At 39.8% G+C, this 21,826-nt stretch overlaps 1 protein-coding gene across 1 annotated transcript in view; it reads right to left on the bottom strand.

Annotated features, from left to right (window-relative positions):
* Positions 1 to 21,440, bottom strand: part of wipi2 (WD repeat domain, phosphoinositide interacting 2) — a 78,146-nt gene extending 56,706 nt beyond the window's left edge. Inside the window, exon 1 of the mRNA XM_073060660.1 lies at positions 21,156 to 21,440. Within this exon, the coding sequence (XP_072916761.1) occupies positions 21,156 to 21,229 (74 nt within the window). The 5' untranslated portion in view covers positions 21,230 to 21,440. The remainder of the gene's footprint in view (positions 1 to 21,155) is intronic.
* Positions 21,441 to 21,826: the final 386 nt, after the last annotated feature.

Raw genomic sequence — 21,826 nt, 5'->3', positions numbered from 1 at the left:
CACATAGCCCTATGGTTATCATTTCAGAGGGACTGTCCTGGGACCAGCACACAAGTGCAATTACGAAAAAAGTACAGCAGCGCCTCTACTTCCTCAAGAGTATGTGAAGATTCTGCATGACATCTAACTTTGACAAACTTCTACAGAATGTGGTGGAGAGTATATTGAATGATTGCATCACAGCCTGATATGGAAAGACCAATGCCCTTGAAAGGAAAATCCTACAAAAAGTGGATATAGCCCAGTCCATCATGGGTAAAGCTCTCTACACCACAGAGCACATCTACACACAGCGTTGTCACAGGAAAGCAGCACCCATCATCAGGGAGCCCCACCATACAGGTAATGCTCTCTTCTCACTGCTGCTATCAGGAAGGTAGTACAGGAGCCTCATGTCTCACACGAATTTCAAGAACAGTTATTACCCCACAACCATCAGACTCTTGAACAAGAGGGGATAACCACTCAACTTCACTTGCTCCATCACTGAACTGTTCCCACAAACTATGGACTAACTGATTTATTATTGTTATTATTATTAGTTTTTGTAGTTACACAGTTTTTTTGTCTTTTGCACACTGGTTGTCCACCCAGTTGGTAGTCTTCCATTAATTCTATGGTTATTGGATTTGTTATGTCTGCATGAAAACAAATCTCAGGGTTGTACATGGTGACATATACACTTGACTGAACCTGTGCTGATGATGTGTGGAGTTCAAGTTAAATTGTCAGTCAAACTTACACAGGATCTGACTGACTGTGTCTGCCAGTGAGAAAAATCAAGAAACCAGTTGCACAGAGAGGTCTTGAGATTTAGTGTTGAGTTGAGTGGATGATAGGGTTGAATGCTGAGCTGTAGTTAATGAAGAGCATCTTGACGTATGGATCTTTATTGCCTAGATGTCCCAGAGCTACGTGAAGAGCCAATGAAATGGCCCCTGCTGTTGACCTCGTGACAAAATAGGCAAATTGGAGTGCACCCATGTTACTTCTCAAGAAGTTGATATGCGTCATGATCAATATCCTGAAGCACTTCATCATGGTGGATTTAAGTGCTAATGGACAAAAGTCATTGAGGCAGATTATCTTCTTGAGCACTGGTGTGATTGAAGCCTGCATGAAGCAGGTGGATACCTCAGACTGCCGAAGCAAGAGGCTGAAGATGTACATAAACGCTTCAGCCAGTTGATTAGCACAGGTCTTCAATACTCAGCCAGGTACACTGTTTGGGCCAGATTCTTACTGTGGATTCACCCTCCTGAAGAATGTTCTCATATCAGTCTCAAGGACTAAGGGGGTTTATAAAGGAGCCTCTAAATTCTATTGATCAAAGCAAGTATAAAAGACATTGAGCTGATCTGGGAGTGAAGCATGGTTGCCATTCATGTGGCTTGGTTTTGCTTTCTAGGAAGTGATGGCATTAAAGCTTTGCTACAGTTGTCAAGCATCATTTTGTGATTCAAGTGTAGTCCAGAATTGTTATTTTGCACAAGATGGCCTTCTGAAGGTCCGGAGGCCATGCTAGAAGCAGTGAAGAGGTCAGGCAGCATTTGTGAGAACATGGAACAGTACAATACACGAACAGGTCATCTCTAAAACTTCCACATCCTTCCTATAATGGGGTGACCAAAACTGAATGCAAAACTCCAAAGACAGCCCAACCAGAATTTCATAAAGCTGAATCCTAACTACCTAATATAGAACTTAGTGCCAACTAACAAAGGCAAACATGCCACAGATCTTCTTTATTACCCTATCAACCATGCAGCTACTTTCAGGGAGATATGGACTTGGAGCTCAAGATCTCTGTTTATATCACACTGTTAAAGGTCTTGCTGTTAACAGTGTACTGTCCTTTCACATTAAATCTCCAAAAGTGTAACATCTCACATTTGAATGAGAGAAATCGAGTTAATGTTTCAAGTCAAAGACTTCTATGCTGCTTTCAGTCTTCTGAACCATTGATTACTTTCAGACTTCCTTCTAGTGTTGCCACATTATACAATATACTCATAGGTTCACCTCTCAGTTATTCTGTTATTGCCACTTTATCATTTGTTTTTGCACTATACAGATTTGCAGTACAACCTTTTCAGTAGTCAGCTGTTTGGCACTCAATAATTGTCACCATGAATACTTCCTACTCAGTGAGCTCAAAGTGAGCAAAGAATTTCATTGTACCCTGATGTACCTCAACTTTCCACATTATTGTCTATCTGTATTTCCTCTATTGCTCTTACACTTTTATACTGCATTATTATTGTTTAAACTTGTTATGTCTTAATGCACTACATAAGATTTGATCTGTATGAACTGGATGCAAAACAAGTTTTCACTGAACCTCAGTAATGACAATAATAAACTAATTCCAATATGATAATAAACAAAATTAAATCATCAAATGAAAAGTCATGAACTTGAAATATTATTTGTTTCTTTCTCCACAGCTGCTGCCTGACCTATTGCGCATTTGGAGTACATTATTTAAAATTAACTTCTGTTTGCTGCATTCAATTAGGTGGGGAATATCTCTAACCAATGATATTCAAATAAGAACATTTTGGTGCCAACAACAGGAAATTACTCCTACTCAACTTTATACTACCAAATGTGTGTAGGGTTAATTTGTAATGAGAGACAATGCACTAGAGCAATTATGATAAAATCAATCATGCATTCAGATGATTTCATGCACTCAGTCGCATATTTTGCTGGAAAAAATGAAGATTTTAAATAGAAAATGAGTGTTGTATCATAGTAAGACAATCGAAGGGCAGCATGCCAAAATTCTTCATTGTCTTATCTTTCCCTATACTTTCGCCAAACCCCAATTTCCTAAGCCCAATCATAATTTAGAAATCATGAATAAACATGAACACAAAACTATTGTCAACAGGAAAGGTTTACCTCAAAATTATGTAAGTACTAAATAGCACTGCAGGGATTGCAACAACAGTGTGAAACAGTTAACACTATTCTTCATGACTGGCTGCTCTACTGAGAAGTCTCTTTGAGGGATGTCTACCCTGAAGAAGTTTAAATTTTCTCTTCAACAGTTCAATAAAACCCATCTCACTGGTCCCTCTCTGTGATCTCTGCTGCCCTCTGACGCTTCAACCAGGTACTCACCCAGATCCACTACCACAACCTTCCCTTTCTCCTATGGTCCACTCTCCTCTCTTATCAGATTCCTTCTTCTCCAGCCCTTTACCTTTCCCACCCACCTGGCTTCACCCATCACCTTCCAGTCAGCTTTTGTCCGCTCAACCCAACTTTTTATTTTGGCATCCTTCCCTTTCCTTTCCAGTCCTGAAGAAGGATTTTAGTCCAAATTGTCAACTGTTTATTCAATTACATAGATGTGCCTGGTCTGCTGAGTTCCTCCAGCAGTCTGTGTGTGCTGCTACAGAAGGAAATCATTTGGCCAAATTAATACAACATTTATGCTCCTCAAAGTTCTTCTCAATCTACTTAATCTAATGCATAATACTTTAGCCAGGGGGTGGTGAATCTGTGATTGAGTCCAGAACCAGAGGGCACAGCCTCACAATACGAGGATGTTCCTTTAGAACAGAGATGAGGAGGAATTTAGAGAATGATGAATCTGGGGAATTCATTGCCACAGATGGCTGTGAAGGCCAAGTTATTGGGTATATTGAACCGGAGGTTGATAGGCTCTTAATTAGTAGGGGTGTCAAAGGTTATGGAGAAAAGGGTTAAGAAGGATAATAAATCATCCATGTTGGAATGGTAGATTGGACTCAAAGGCCAAGTGATCCAATTCTGCTCTAATGTCTTAAATCTCCTATTGCTTTCCAGTTGCATTTAACTGCATTTATACTGTTCAATCCAACAATCCATAAATTTAGTAAATCCCATAGTTTAATCAGTTAGATAAGAATGACAAGATGTAATCCTCTTACCACCTCAACACAACTTGTTCACTCATGCACGCAAACTTTTGTTAATTAATAAAGGGGTCCATAATAATGCACATATTTTGCATTTCAAAATGCAAAATAATGAAAATATTTTGACTTGCATCAGCATTCCTTTCATTAGGCAATTTTTTTTCTGCATTCCACATCAGAGGCTTTTCTTCATCTCACCTTTCCTCAAGTTAAAATCTCATCTCAAATTTGCCAGTTCTCATGAAAGGTCATTGGCACGTATTCATTCCATAGTGTAGGTTCACATTTAAACTACTAGCTACATATAAATAAAAATCTGAGATCAAGTCCTATTCACATGTTATATTTTGTTAAGATTGAACTCACTTCTGAAATATTGCAACTGATCCCAGTACAACTTTTTTTTTAAAAATCACAAATCTTTTGTAAAGCTGACTCATTGCATTGCCATCAAACAGCACTAAAACTTAAACAGCATTTCAAATTTGACTAGTTATTCTGTGTATAAATGTAAACATTTTGAAAGGGATCTTACCTACTGGCAAAATTCAGAGCAAGTAGTTTTTCCAAAGTGTTTCCAACCCACATCTCTGTTTTTCTTTTCACAGATAATATTTGACTTGAGGGTTCTTAAACTAGCATCAGTAACATAACAGCTTTATCAGATGACAACAAAGAAATTAAACCAGCCCAAACCCAATCTTGATGAGTATTAGCAGCCTCAACAAAACTGCAGATAAGAAAATGCATCCACCTTCCTCAACAGCAGTACAGTGGATTCCAATTAATTGGGACATCGGTTAATTCGGGCAGTTGCTTATTTTGGACAACTCTTAAAGAACAAAAACTAATTGAGAAAATAGTCGGGATTCCCCTTTGTTTATTTGGGACAGTATGCCGCCGACTAGAACAGGAGACTTGCCAAACAGTTTCTACTACACCATGCTTAGAGAGGACATCTTTTAAATAGCATCACTTGAGTGTTTGTATTAAAAAAGCAGTGATTTTTCTCACTGATAGTTGGCAAGTATTAAACAGCAAGACAATTCAGAATTGTTTTGCTTACTGCGGTTTCAAGCATTCAGGCTTGGGAGCTGCCAGAAACAGCCAGGAGTGAAAACTAACCGATTTCGCTACTTCAAGTTCGGAACAACAAAAAATTTGAAGGTATTGACAATCGTCTTGAATGTTACAATGAAAATGAAGATTTGAAGGATGCAATAATTGAAAGCATTGTATGAAGGCTGGCTTGTCCGCTACCTGCACCTGGAGTCTGAGCTGATTTTGTTAATGTACAGTCAAAAGAACATAGCCACCTCCACTGGACAAACTTCCATCAGAACTATTAGGAACTAATACACAGTTTTAAAGTACTATAAAAGTATTGGTGGTGTTCTGGTTTCGGTATTCCATTTAATTACATAATTGACAATCATCTTGAATGTTACAATAAAAATGAAGATTTAGAGGATGCAATTGTCATTAGGATTGCATGAAGGCAGACCATTACCTGCATTTAGATGACTGTCATTTACAGTCAATCAGAAGCTCATGGAAGTGCAGAGATACACTGGATAAATTCCTCTAACGATAACAATTAGGAGCTAATACACACTTTTATAACTGTATTAGATTTGGAAGTGTTTTAATTTGATTTGTATTTCAGTTAAATATATCATTTGTTACTCAGTTAAACAACAATTTGACTTTTAATGCCTTTTTAGCTATTTCCATGAAACTTTGGCTAATTGGTACAACAGCATATTTGGGCTAAAATGTACTGGTTCCGATACGTCCAAATTAACCAGAATCCACTGTATTTCAAAGCTGTACACAAAACTTTAGAAACCCTGTCTCTGTCATTGAAAATTTTGAATCTATTATTCACAATTAATTGTCCCCCTCTGCATTGAATATATGAATATATCAGAACTTTCAAATACAAGACCTTAAGATATAGGAGCAGAATTAGGCCATCTGGCCCATCGAATTTGCTCCGCCATTTCATCATGGCTGATGCAATTTTCCTCTTAGCCCCAGTCCCCTACCTTCTTCCCGTATCTGTTCATGCCACGATCAATCAAGAATCTTATCAACCTTTGCCTTAACTATACATAAAAACTTGGTCTCCTCAGCTGCCTGTGGCAAATAATTCCACAGATTCACCATTCTCTGGCTAAGGGAATTCCTCCTCATCTCTGTTCTAAAAGGATATCCCTCTATTCTGAGGCTCTGTCCTCCGGTCCTGGACTCTCCTACCATAGGAAACATACTCACCACATCCACTCTATCAAGGCCTTTCAGCATCCGAAGGGTTTCAATTAGGTAATCCCTCATTCTTTATAATTTTAGTGAATACCAGGCCCAGAATGATCAAGCACCCTTTATATGACGCCTTTCAATCCTGCAATAATTTTCATGAATCTCCTCCAGCTCCAGCATATCCTTTCTAAGATAAGAGGCCCAAACCTGCTCACAATACTCCAAGTGAAGCCTCACCAGTGCTTTATAAAGTTTTAACATTACATCCTCACTTCTATATTCTAATCCTCTTGAAATGAATGCTAACATTGCACTTGCCCTCTTCACCAGATTCAACCTGCAAATTAACCTTTGAGGAATCCTGCACAAGGACTTCTGAGTCCCTTTGCACCTGTTTTTTGTATTTACTCTCCATTTAGAAAACAGTCAACCCTTTCATTTCTTCTACCAAAGTGCATGATCATACACTTCCCCACACTGTATTCTAGCTGCCGCTGTCTTGCCCATTATGCTAATCTAAGTCCTTCTATATTTCTTCAAATCATTCTAACAGTCTGTTAGACAAGATATTCTCTTGAGAAAACCATTCTGACTACAGCCTATTTATCATGTGCCTCCAAGTACCCTGAGACCTCATCCTAAGTAAGTGACTCCAACATTTTCCCAACCACTATAACTGGCCTATAGTTTCCTTTGTTCTGCCCTTTCCCTTCTTAAAGAGTGGAGTGATATTTGCAATTTTCCAGTCTTCCAGAACCATTCCAGAATATAGTGATTCTTGTAAGATCATTAACAATTTATCCCTAATTGGCTGAATCAATTCAATTAAAATGAAGATTCTTCCTAAATTTTTATATCTTTTTCAAGCCTTACCTATTTTTATTCCTAAGACCTACTTTGATTCTTTAGATTCAATTTTAACATCTTATATTTGGAATATTAAACAAGCTCGTTTAAGTAAAGTTTACCTACAAAGAAATAAAGAGATGGGTGGATTAGCCCTACCCAATATTAGGTTTTACCATTGGTCTGCCAATATAAGGAATATTACTTTCTGGTCCTATTATACTTATCGTAAAGATTGCCCATCATGGGTCTCCTTAGAAGTTAATTCTGTAAAAAAATTTCTCTATTGTCTCTCTTCTTGGATCATACTCTTCTTTTTCAGCAAATAAAATAATAGATAACATAATTGTTAAGCAAACTTCCAAGGATTTGGGCTCAATTTAGGAAATTTTTTGGTTTAGCGAATTTTTCATTATCATCTCCCATTCTCCTTAATTATTTTTTTTTTATCCTTTCCATGACTGACAAAGTCTTTAAAGATTGGGATGAACTAGGTATTAAGTGCTTTTGGGACCTGTTTATCTCAGGATCTCTTGCTTCATTTGACCAATTGTCAAATAAATTTGCACTCCCAAAAAACACATTTTTACAGATACCTTCATATTAGAGATTTCCACCGTTTCCAATTAACTACTTTTCCTATAGGTCCTGATAAAAATTTACTGGACAATCTTTTAAATTTAAAACCTTTTGTTAATGGTTCTATTACTGGTATCTATAACTTGTTGATCGATTCTAGACAAGACTTTTTAGATAAAATAAAAAAAGCTTGGGAGGATGACCTAAATTGTCAGATTTCTGATGATAGATGGAATAAAATTCTTAAACGGGTTAATAAATCACCTTTCTGTGCTCGTCATTCTCTTCTATAATTTAAAGTGGTTCATAGAGCTTACATTTCTAAACAGAAGCTGTCCAGTTTTTACCCGAATGTTTCTCCGCTTTGTAATAAATGCAACTCTGCTGATGCCTCTTTAATTCATATGTTTTGGTTTTGGCAGGAAGTATTTCATACCTTCTCACAACTTTATTGGGTCCAATTTGATCCAAATCCCCTTACTGCCTTGTTTGGTATTATTGCAAATGAAGATATAACTTTAAATACTCCTAACCTACAGGTTTTAGTTTTTACCTCTCTTTTAGCAAGAAGAGCAATCTTGCTTAAATGGAAAGAGTCTACCCTTCCTACACATCATCTATGGCTACGTGATATTATGTCTTATTTAAATTTAGAAAAGATCCGCTGCTCAGTCTTAAATTCAAAACAATCTTTTTATGATATCTGGGGACCTTTCCTAAATTACTTTTCCAATTTATAAAGTTTAACAGTGCACAGACTTTTATGTATATTTTTATCTTCTCTTCTTAAGCGAATGGTTTTTTTTCTAATTATCCATTATCATCCATCAGCTTTTTTCTTTGGTAGTTGGTAGGGGGTTGACTTTCTTTTATATAAAAAATTTATTTTACGATATATGACTTATCTTTAAATTTTTGATTACAGAGTGGTATACCTTTATGTGTTATGCTATAACATTTTGATCAATTTTATTACAATATATGAATGTACACAAGTTATGTTGAGATGTATCTATGTGTTGCACTCTGTAAATCTTGTTTTTTTTCTTCTGAATAAAAAATATTGTAAAAAGAAAAAGAAAGAACAATTCCTCCACGATCTCTTCAGCCACCACTTTCAGAACTCTGGAGTGTACACCATCTGGTCCAGTTGACTTACCTACCTTCAGACCTTTCAGTTTCCCAAGAATCTTCTCTCGAGTTATAGTAACTTCACACACTTCATGACCCCGATACCTGAAACTTCCACCATACTGCTAGTGTCTTCCACAGTGAAGACTGATACAAAATACTTATTCGTTTCACCTGCAATTTCTTTGCCCCCTATTACTAAATCTCCTGCATCATTTTCCAGTGGTTCGATATCCACTCTCACCTCCCTTTTACTTTATGCATCTAAAGAAATTTTTGATATCTTCTTTATTATTATTAGCTATCTTACTTTCATATTCCATCTTTACATTCTTAATGATTTTTTTGTTGCCTTTCTGTTGGTTTTTGAAAGTTTCCCAATCCTCTAACTTCCCACTAATTTTTGCTCTATTATATGCCCTCTCTTTGGCTTTAATGTTGGCTTTGACTTCTCTTGTTAGCCACGGTTATGTCATATTTCCTTTAGAATACTTATTCCTCTAATGTCCATAATATGAACATGTACAACTCTTAGGTAAATGCATACAAGTAATTGCAATAATAAAATCTTAATTATTATTCAATTTGAGTTTCAAACAAAATCATTTTGTTAACTACTTGGTAAGCACATTGAAAGCAGAAAATTCACCAAGTCTAGAAACATAGAAAATAGGTGCAGGAATAGGCCATTCGGCCCTTCGAGCCTGCACCGCCATTCAGTATGATCATGGCTGATCATCCAACTCAGAACCCTGTACCTGCTTTCTCTCCATACCCCCGATCCCTTTAGCCACAAGGGCCATATCTAACTTCCTCTTAAATATAGCCAATGAACCGGCCTCAACTGTTTCCTGTGGCAGAGAATTCCACAGATTCACCACTCTCTGTGTGAAGAAGTTTTTCCTCATCTCGGTCCTAAAAGGCTTCCCCTTTATCCTTAAACTGTGACCCCTCGTTCTGGACTTCCCCAACATCGGAAACAATCTTCCTGCATCTAGCCTGTCCAATCCCTTTAGAATTTTATACGTTTCAATAAGATCCCCCCCTCAATCTTCTAAATTCCAGTGAGTATAAGCCTAGTCGATCCAGTCTTTCTTCATATGAAAGTCCTGCCATCCCAGGAATCAATCTGGTGAACCTTCTCTGTACTCCCTCTATGGCAAGAATGTCTTTCCTCAGATTAGGGGACCAAAACTGCACACAATATTCTAGGTGCGGTCTCACCAAGGCCTTGTACAACTGCAATAGAACCTCCCTGCTCCTGTACTCAAATCCTTTTGCTATGAATGCCAACATACCATTTGCCTTTTTCACCGCCTGCTGTACCTGCATGCCCACCTTCAATGACTGGTGTACAATGACACCCAGGTCTTTTCCTAATCGGCCACCGTTCAGATAATAATCTGTTTTCCTGTTCTTGCAACCAAAGTGGATAACCTCACAATTATCCACATTAAATTGCATCTGCCATGAATTTGCCCACTCACCTAACCTATCCAAGTCACCCTGCATCCTCTTAGCATCCTCCTCACAGCTAACACCGCCGCCCAGCTTTGTGTCATCCGCAAACTTGGAGATGCTGCATTTAATTCCCTCGTCTAAATCATTAATATATATTGTAAACAACTGGGGTCCCAGCACTGAGCCTTGCGGTACCCCACTAGTCACTGCCTGCCATTCTGAAAAGGTCCCGTTTACTCCCACTCTTTGCTTCCTGTCTGCCAACCAATTCTCTATCTACATCAATACCATACCCCCAATACCATGTGCTTTAAGTTTGCACACTAATCTCCTGTGTGGGACCTTGTCAAAAGCCTTTTGAAAATCTAAATATACCACATCCACTGGCTCTCCCCATCCACTCTACTAATTACATCTTCAAAAAATTTTATAAGATTCGTCAGACATGATTTTCCTTTCACAAATCCATGCTGACTTTGTCCGATGATTTCACCTCTTTCCAAATGTGCTGTTATCACATCTTTGATAACCGACTCTAGCATTTTCCCCACCACCGATGTCAGACTAACTGGCCTATAATTCCCCGGTTTCTCTCTCCCTCCTTTTTTAAAAAGTGGGGTTACATTAGCCACCCTCCAATCCTCAGAAACTAATCCAGAATTTAAGGAGTTTTGAAAAATTATCACTAATGCATCCACTATTTCTTGGGCTACTTCTTTAAGCACTCTGGGATGCAGAACATCTGGCCCTGGGGATTTATCTGCCTTTAATCCCTTCAATTTACCTAACACCACTTCCCTACTAACATGTATTTCCCTCAGTTCCTCCATCTCACTAGTCTAAACACAATATTCTGCAGATGCTGAAAATCCAGAATAACACACACAAGATGCTGCAGGAACTCAGCAGATCAGGCAGCATCTGTGGAGAGGAATAAAGAGTCAATATTTCAGGTCGAGACATTCACTAAGCAATATTAGACATGTACTATTTAGAACAAGTCTTTAAAAGGAGTTAGAAGGTGAATATGTTTTGATCAAAGTCTGGGTCCAAATTCTATTTTATAAACCAAAACAAAAAGAAATTTGAAGTTTGGTTTATATTTGAATGAAACCAAACAAACATATCAATAGGCATGACTGAAATTATTTCCAGAAAACATCAACAATTTTCACACCAATTCTGCTGACATAGGTTTAATTTGTTTCATGCAATTAAGGAAGTTCCAGTCAAAATGCAACTTGGGCACATAGAAATTTCTGTGATGAATTTTCATGATGGTAAAGGACAGCATCTACAAAGTCATGGAAAGCTAAGCACAGCTGCATCTCCATCTGCTATGGGAAATATAATGGATGGCAAGGACTGCTGAGAGGATCATCAGGATCCCTCTTCCACCCATCAGAGATATTTTTCAAGTGTACTGCGTATACAGGGCCCTTAGCATTTTCAGGGATCCCTCCCATCCATCCAACAATCTCTTTGACCCTCTACCATCAGGCGGGAGGTACCGTAGCATTAGGGCAAGAACTGTTAGGATGAGAAACAGCTTTTTCCACAAGGCTTTAAGACTATTGAACTCTCTGCCGCCTCCCTGATCTGATCACCTATGAAGCACCAGTAGTGTTTCACTGTTTACTTTTAAACTGGAATCGTATATACACCTTAAAATAATACACTTTGTTAAAGTAATATTACCACAAATAAATTGTGTTATGTGTGTAACTTATATGTACTTCGCTGTGCACTTTGGTCTGGAAAAACATTGTTCAGTTTGGTGGCATACATGGTTGAATGACAATAAACTTGACCAAAACTCAATATGATCAACTGGGTTTCCACATTTTGGAAATCTAGCTAAATTTCCATGCAATCTTACAAGTATTTACTACTCTGTATAGGAAAGTCCTAACAAAAAAAAGACAAAATTATTTTCAGTCACGTTACAATCATTCCATGGAAAATACTTTTTCAGTTTTTCCTTTTTCCACCCAAACATGCATGATCCAAGTAACTGCTTCAAACCTATATTTTTCGGCCATGATCGTAGCAAAAGCAGATTAAATGATACTTCTCCCACCTCCACCCCTCTTTCACCACCCCCCAGTTTCAGTGCAGTCTGCGGTACCTCACTGTGTGAAAAGTGGTTGATACTTTACCAACTCAAAAGCATCTTTTTGCTTGTAAAGTACATGGGAAAGACTAATGGGCTACACATACAGGTTTCCCCCCGTAATCCGAAGGTGAAGCATTCCTATGAAACTGTTTGTAATTCGAAATGTCGTAAAGCAAAGAAGCAATTACCACTAATTTATATGGGAAAATTTTTTGAGCGTTCCCAGACCCAAAAAAATAACCTACCAAATCAAAGCAAATAACACATAAAAACTAAAATAACACTAACATATAGTAAAAGGAGGAATGATATAATAAATTTGCACCCTATATAAAGTAGAAATATGGTAGGTACGGTGTAGTTTCACTTAGCAAACTCGGGAAGGCAGCGAACCAAAATCGATTTGGAGAAAAAAAAACGGCACGTACACGCATATGCACACAACTGCCCACACAAGACTTCACGGTCATTGTAGTCTTTCTCGGGGTAAACACACGTATAAAGCGGGCGTCTTTTTTTCGTAAAAGTGAAAATCCTCTGTGGTTAGCGAAAACAGGTACTAAGTCTTTCATAACAGCCAGTTGTCGTAAATCGAATGTTCGAAAAGCGGGGGCCACCTGTACACAAATTCTTGCCTTATTATTTCTGTCCTTGCAATGTAACACTGCACAAATCTGACAGAGGAGATCATGAACAATAATAAACTTACAATTTGCATGTAAAATAACCATCCCGCCCTCCAAAATTTAAGTTAAAATGTTCATAAAGAAAAGAAAAACTGCTTCCCCCTGTGAACAGGAAGTGCAAATAGTATGCAGCCACCGATCCCAGGGGATCATGGGTTTGTGCCTCTGGTGGACTGTGTCCTCTCCAGGGCGCAAGCCTGGGCAGGAAGATTTGAAGAACCTGCTGTTGCCCATGCAGCAGGCTCTCTCTCTCCACGTCACTGATGTAGTCCAAGGAAACAGCTTGGCACCAGTGTCATAGCAGAGTTTGCCAGAGTCAAGTTGTAAACAACATCAAACTGCCTTAGGGACCCCAGCTCTGCCCACGGGTGGGTATGGCCGCAAGGCAGCAGAGGTTTAAAAATCGGAGTTTTCCTTCTCCAAGCAAATAAAGCACAAGTTAACAGCATGCCACAATTCCTTGGAATCACAATGCACAAGGCAAAAGTGTGATAAAACTGAAAGGAAACAACTTATTGTGAAAATGGAGGTAGATCAAAAGTAACAGTGAATGCTAATATCATGACACAAAAGGAGGCATTTGACCTGTCAATCTTGGACGGACGGACGGACAGACGCACACACGTACACACACACAGTATTCCATAGACAGAAAGCTACAGATTAGAACTAGTCAAGTAGAAATGTTTCGCTTATCCAAAATTTTAATAACCTGCCCCTCTAGTCCCGGATCATCCACTAATAACAACATTGTCTCTATCCTGTTAACTAACTAAACCAAACACGATCTTATGGACCAAAATTTCCTCAACCTTTCCATTTCAAGAAACACATATGCAAATTTTCCAGTCTAACCTTATAGCTGAAACTTAATATCCTTAGAAACCTTTAAGTACACATTTTCTGCACCCTCTAGGTTCTTCACAAAATGTGATGGACCAGATTTGGATATCAAATTCCAGTTCTGAACTAACTAGTACTTTATACAAGTTTATCATAACTATAAACTCCATTCTTCTATTTATCCAAAGCATTTTTCTAATCATTTTCTCAACTAGCAAAGCCATTTAAGAATTTATGCAGATATAGTATATCCTGTTGCCTTTGCCCCTGAACACTTTCAGAAACGCACCATTTAACCCAAGTTATAGAACACAGAAATCTACAACACATTACAGGCCCTTCAGCCAACAATGTTGTGCCAATTATGTAACCTACTCTAGAAACTGTCTAGAATTTCCCTAGTGCATAGCCCTCTAGTTTTCTAAGCTCCATGTACCTATCTAAGAGGCTCTTAAAAGACCCTATTGTATCCGCTTCCACCACCGCTGGCACTACATTCCACACACCCCCAGCTCTCTGTGGAAAAGCTTACCCCTGACATCCCCTCAGTACCCATTTCCAAGCACCTTAAAACTATGTCCCCTCGTGTTAGCCATTTCAGCCCAGGGAAAAAGCCTCTGGCTATCCACATGATCAATGCCCCTCATCATCTTATACACCTCTATCAAGTCACTTTTCATCCTCTGTCACTCCAAGGAGAAAAGGCTAAGTTCACTCAACCTATTCTCATAAAGTATGCCCCCCAATCCAGGCAACATCCTTGTAGATCTCCTCTGCACTCTCTTCATCCTTTCTGTACTATTCACATCCTTCCTGTAGAGAGGTAACCAGAAATGAACACAGTACTCCAAGTAGGGTCTGACCAAGGTCTTGTATAGCTGTAACATTACCTCATGGCTCTTCAACTCAATCCCATGGTTGATGAATGCCAACACATCATACGCCTTCTTAATAACACTGTCGACCTGTGCAGCAACTTTGAGTGTCCTATTGACACAGATCCCAGATCTCTCAGATCCTCCACATTGCCAAGAGTCTTACCGCTAATATTATATTGTCTTCAAATTGGACCTACCCAAATGAACCACTTCACACTTATCTCTGTTGAAGTCCATCTGCCACTTCTCAGCCCAGTTCTGCATCCTGTCGATATCCCACTGTAACCTCTGACAGGCCTCCACACTATCCACAATACCACCAACCTTTGTGTCATCAGCAGACTTACTAACCCACCCTTCTACTTCTTCATCCTGGTCATTTATAAAAATCACAAAGACGAGGGGTCCCAAAACAGATCTCTGCAGAACACCACTGGTCACGACCTCCATGCAGAATACGAACCATCTATAACCACCCTTTGCCTTCTGTGGGCAAGTCAATTCTGGATCCACAAACCAAGGTCTCCTTGGATCTCATGCCTCCTTTCTTTCTGAAGAAGCCTTGCATGGGGAACCTTATGTTGTCTCACCTTATTCTTTTTTACAAAAATACATAATGTCAGAAAAAAATCATATCTTATGAAATAATATTTGAAGTTTGTCAAAGAATAAGACACTATTTCTTCAAAGAAATCTAATAATCTTGCATTTTCTGGGCTTATATGCTGAACAAGTGACTCTGGATTTCAATGACTAGCTCCTATTAATCATTTTGTTTTACACACCATCAACAATATCATCTCAAAACATAGGACCAGCTGGCAGAAGAATTATGATATCTCAAATTAAAAACAGAAATGCAAGTGGAACTTCAACAGTATCAGACTCAATAGGACAAATTGCCTGATTTTGCCCCTATGTATCATCTATGCAAAAAGAATAGGCTAGGCATTTGAGATCAATTACCTATTTAAATTGCTTTCTTCTGGAACTCCCTATTAACTCTATATGGTTCAAATATCTGAAAATCCCTTTTCTACACCTTACCACCAGATATGTAAAAGGGAAAGAGCTCAACCCATTGCTTTCTTATACAGATAGTTTCTTCATCTCCATTTTCAAGATCAACAAGTGCCCTCTTTCCTTGAATCTTAGATTCTAGTTTTTAACTTTTCAACTAAAAATCTTCACTCAAGAACGAACAGAATTATCAATTCAGATACGTTAATGGTCTCAAATGCTTCGCCTGTTCTTTTTGCATAGATGCTGTCCAAGTTTCACTGCATTTCCAGTATTTTCTGTTTTCAATCTGAGTTATCATTACTCTTCTACCACTCGGTCCCAAGTTTCCAGGTAACATTGTTGAGGATGCAAAAAAATGGCTGAAACCCTGAGATACCTGTTGCAGTGTATAAACCTAGAATATACAAGATGACTAGGTTTTCTTTGGAAAAAAAGTGCTTAGTGCTTCTCTAAACTTTAATATCTATGAAGAGGAACAGCTTAGGAGGAGACAATGGTGCCTAACGGCGACTCCTTGCTTGCATCTTCAGAAACAGCTCTATTTCCATCTTAAATATCCCTACTTTCCCCTTTCAGGATTCTTTTGAAGACTCCGACCTGGAATTACACGCGGACTTCGGTTCTTTGCGGATATGGGACCCGCTCTCGGAATTTCACGACTGGCCATTATTCAATATGCCAAGGATGCGACCTAAGAGATTAGCTCGCCTTCAGAGTTCCGGGATCTCATGGCTCTGAAGATGGGTGGCATCCCAGCAGGAAATCAGTGTGTCATGGGAGATGGAAGATCTCTGGCTGTGTGCCCAGAGACCCAACATCTTTGGACACAGAGCTCAGAAAAAGCGACACAAGGAACTTTTAACATCGTAAATCAGCATGTTGTTTGTTATGTCTCACCTCTTGCTGTAAAGCAGAGACACCTCTTGCTCCCTTATTAGGGAGAGAAAGAGAGAGCTTGTAGTACGTCAAATACCAGGTGAACGAGCAGTCTTTGGGGTACCACAAGTCTATGTCTTTGCTGGTGCTTTCCTGCACACTTGAGTGCTTGGTGGTGGGTGCCGATGCTTTTTTTTTGCTGGTGGGGTAGGGGGGTTTGTTGCTTTGCTGCTGCTTACGCGTGGGAGGAAAGCTGGGGGGGGGGCTGGGAGGTTCTAACACTCAACTATCATTCATTTTTTGGGGGCACTCCTCTGTTTTTGTGGATGGTTGTGAAGAAAAAGCATTTCAGGATGTATATTGGATACACTGAAACATCTAATAAGCAGTATGAATATACTTCAGTGTACATATCAGGGACATGCAGAAGCAATTACTTAAAATGTAAATATTTATTCCTTTCCCTCCCACCACCATGCAACTTGTATGGCAAAACACAATATTAACATTTTTTTCCCCAATGCTGTGTGAAAGGGCAATTCAGCACCACAGTAGTGTAGTGGTTAGCGCATATTACAGCTTGAAACATTTCAGAGTTCAATTCCGTGGCGTTCAGTAAGGAGTCTCTGTACATCCTTCCTGTGGAATGCATGGGTTGTCTCCGGGTCCTCCGGTTTCCTCTCACAGTTCAAAGTGTACCCGGTAGGTTAATTGGTTATTGTAATTTGTCCCATGATTAGGTTAGGATTAATCTGGTTTGTCGGGGTTGCTGCAGTAGTATGGCTCAAAGGGCTGGAGAGACCGACTCTGTACTCTATCACTAACTAACTAAATAAATAAGTAAATAGATAGAATCTGTTTCAATCCGACTTGCAATAAATTCTTTGCACAACTGGATAAATTTCTTATAAGTAAATGACACTTCATTCAGAAATTTAACTGACAGTGAGACTGGTGTAATCTTCTCCAAGAATCATACCTGAACAAAACTTAACAGAAAGACTGTCTGATTTGAACATCAGGGACCATATCCACATCCCTGTGTGATTACACCGCCAGCTTACTCCCCACCCTCAACTTCACCACAACCATTCTGGTAGGACATGCAAAGCACTGGTCTGATTGAGCCAAAGGCCAGAAAGAGATTGTAAATTGTTTGCTTTTGAATTATATACAAGATTTTTTTAAAAAAGCAAAGCTCCCAACTTACACACAAGACCAAACAAAATTTCCCACTAAATGTTTGCTCCACAGGTACATGGCAAGTCTAGAGGCCAAATTTCTCAAGTTTTACTGAGGCTCCAACCTTGGGCTACTAGAGTCCTAGTGTAGAAGCAGGCAAATCAATATTGTTATCCTTCATTACCTATATCCAATCATGTTCCACATAAATACTGTCAGCACCACTTAGCTACTGTGTCACTAGAGAATACACCATGAGAAATAACACAAAAAATCCTCAAGTGGCAGTCTATCAAGATGCATACTACACAGATTAGGTCACGGGCACTTTTAGCCTTTGTTTCTTGATGAATACTGTATCCTCCAGAGCTAATATTAAAACCTCACCCAGCTGACAATAATCACTCAATTTTGAGCATATTCAGAACAAACCCTTCCCCTATTCAAACAGTTTTAAACAAATTTAAAGCAAAACTTGGGCCCTTTGGCAAGAAATTGTGTTAAATACACCACTACCCCAGAAAGTCTCCAGGAACAAATTAATCACTGGGTACATTCCTCATGGTTGCAAATGCATCTGGGTTAGATTCATTACAATAGGCCTAAGTCAAAACAACATGCTTCATGCTTGAGGTGTTGAATCCAAAGCAGTTACACCAATCAAATTCTTATGATCTGTTAATCTAATAACACAAGCAGAAGCCTCAAATGTAGTTCTCAATGAAAATAAAACATCAGACATTCGAACAGGTACTAAACAAACCAGTCCATTTGGAAGAATGTCAACAATGAAAATACATCACAGCTTTTTTTTCCTCTTTTGAGCCAGAGGAGCCAACACTTTTGATGGCTATTATACCACCATCAGGAACACTTACTGTGCCATTCCATGCCCACACTTTGGAAAGTCTGATCACTTAGCTGTAATTATATCCCCAGCATATAGACAGATACTAAAAACCGCAGCACTAATGCTGAGGACAATGAAAGCATTGTCAGGGGAGGCTTACAGGACTGCTTTGAGTTGATCAACTGGACAATATTCAGGGATTCATCAATGAATATGAATGAATATGCCACAGCTGTCATCGACTTGTGTGTGGATGAGTGTGCTCCTTTGAGGACGTACTGGACTGATCTGTAGCATTCATGACTGGTGATCTAGAACTATACAAGAAGTCCAGGTGTTATCTTTGGAAGGCTATGATAAGAATGAAAAAACAATTCAAACTGAGGTTACAGATTAAATTACATGCACGACAGCTCTAGCAGGGTTAACCCCTGAAGCGAAAACTATCATAAATGGCTGTGATGCTTCATTGCCAGAGGAGCTCAATGCCTTTCATACACACTTCACAAGGGAGGATAAAGCTACACCTGTGCAAATTCCTGCAGCACCTGCAATCTGTCTCAGAGTCTGACATCAGAACATCCTCCAAGAGCGTGAACCCTCGCAAGTCATCAGGCCTTAATGGGGTGCCTGATAGGACTCCAAAAACCTACACCAACCAACTGGCAGGAGTGCTCAAGGACACCTTCAATCTCTCACTGATGCTGTTGGAGGTTCCCTCCTGCTACAAAAGGGCAACAATCATACCAGTGCTGAGGATGAAACGTGGGGTGAACTGCCTCAACTACTATTGTCCAGTGGCTCTCACTTCTACTGTGATGAAGTGCTTTGAGAGGTTGGTCATGACTACAATCAACTCCTGCCTAAGTAAGGACCTGGATCTGTTGCAATTTGCCTATCGCCACAATAGGCTTACAGCAGATGCAATCACACTGGCTCTCCACTTGGCCATGGATCACCTGGACAATAGCAAACATGTCAGGCTGCTGTTTATTGATCACAGCTCAGTGTTCAATCTAAATTCTATCAACAAGCTGAAAACCTGGGCCTCTGTAACTCCCTCTGCAATTGGATCATTGACATTCTTACCGAGAGACCACAGTCAGTGCAGATCGAAAGTAATACCTCCTCACTGACAATCAACACTAGCACAGCTCAAGAGTGGTGCTTAGCCCACTGCTCTACTCTCTCTACATCCACAATTACGTGGCTAGGCACAGCTCAAACGCCATCTATAAATCTGCAGACAACTATCGTTAGCAGAATTTCAAACAGCGACGAGGAGGCATACAGGAGTGAGAGAGATAAGCTGGTTGAGTGGTGTCATAACAACAACCTTGCCTCAACATCAGTAAGACCAAGGAACTGATTATGAACTTCAGAAAGGGGAAGTTGAGAGAACACACACCTGTTGTCATCACGGGATCAGCAGTGGAAATGATGAGCAGTTTCAAGTTCCTGGTTATCACTATTTCTGAAGATCTATCCTGGGCCCAACATATCGATGCAATTACAAAGAAGGCATAACAGCGGCTATATTTCATCAGGAGTTTGAAGAGACTTGGTATGTCACCAAAAGACACTCGCAAATTTCTACAGATGTACCACGGTGAGCATTCTAACTGGCTGCATCAACATCTGGTACGGAGATGGCCGCTGCACAGGATCGGAAAAAGCTGAAGGAAGTTGTAAACTCAGCCAGCTCCATCATGAGCACTAGCCTCCCATGCATTGAGGACAATGTTTCAAAAACACATCATCTCCCAAGACATAACCTCCTCTCCTTGCTACCATCAAAGAGGTGGTACAAGAGCCTGAAGCCACACATTTGACATTTCAGGAACAGACTCTTCCCCTTCAGATTTCTGAATAGACAATGAATCCATGCACACTTACTGACTATTTTTCCTCTCTTCGTGCACTATTTAACTTAATTTTTTACATATACATATTGTAATTTTAGTTTTTTTAAATTATGTATTGCAATGCACTGCTGCAAAACATCAGATTTCACAAACATATGCCAGTAACATTAAACCTGATTTCGACTTTAATTCCTGAATCAAAGTAATTTGACCGGATGAACTACAAATTAGCATAATATCAAGACCCTAACTGTACTTATTTTGTGAAGTAACAGTAAACTGTTGTCAACACAAACGTAACACCTGCTTTCCACAATACCACAGTAAAACCAAAGATGATTTCCCAAAAAAAGGTAGTGTCTATTTAAAGCAGACAATGCACATCAAAATCTATAAACCCGATAATAACCTCACCATTTCCCCCTGATGCGCCTACTTTTTAAAACGCATAACAAGGGATTGGCATTTAACAAATCTAATTTTTTTGAACAAAATTTGAAGAAGGCAAACTTATAAAAGTGACCAGACGCGATCGGCAGAGGGCCCCTATCTGCACTCCACTGCAGCCCAGGCCGCACATCCCGGGCCTTCCCAAACGCGCGCTCCCTCCGCGCCGCCTCTGCTCCCGGCCTCGGGGCTTCCTTACGTGGTGTCCTGGTTGAAGTTGGCGAAGAGGAGCTGGCTGCTGCCACCCTCCCCGCTCTGGCTGGCCAGGTTCATCGGTCCGAGTTGTTCGCTCCCCCCCGAGGGGAGAGCGGGGGGGCGGGAAGGAGGGAGTGCGGCCCAATCCACTGAGTTCTCCCCTATTGTCCCAGTTCTAATCGTCCCGAGCTTTGTTGTGTTTCCTTAATGATCCAGCCGCCGCATCTCGCACATCGCAGCCGTCATGGTGCTCGTTCAACGGCATCCGCACTGCGCATGCGCCACTGCTCTCTTCCCACCCCCCCTTCCTCTCCCCACCAAAACATCACCAACGTTGACATCAACACAACAGTTACACAATATATTTAAAGCTGTACAAACCCGTAACGACCCCCCCCAACCAAATACTGTTACCCTGTGATTGATGTATGAGACAGAAGGAGGTAATTCAAAGCTACACCGATTCCAACATTACACCAATATGCCTGCAAATCACAACTCTTTAATTACTATGTCTATTGGAGGCTTTTGCTACTAACACGTTTTGGGCAGTGTGTGGTTTCCAGACCCCATCACACTCTGAGTGAACTTGACTTCTCTACTCATTTTACCAACTTGCTCCTCAGATGAGAAATTGATGTTCATGTCTGGGATCACGGCCCTGCCTGGCAAGGC

The sequence above is a fragment of the Hemitrygon akajei genome, chromosome 11, assembly GCF_048418815.1.
Source record: "Hemitrygon akajei chromosome 11, sHemAka1.3, whole genome shotgun sequence".
Taxonomy (NCBI): domain Eukaryota; kingdom Metazoa; phylum Chordata; class Chondrichthyes; order Myliobatiformes; family Dasyatidae; genus Hemitrygon; species Hemitrygon akajei.
Note: the sequence above shows the minus strand (reverse complement) of the source record. Positions and strands in the feature narration are given on the sequence as shown.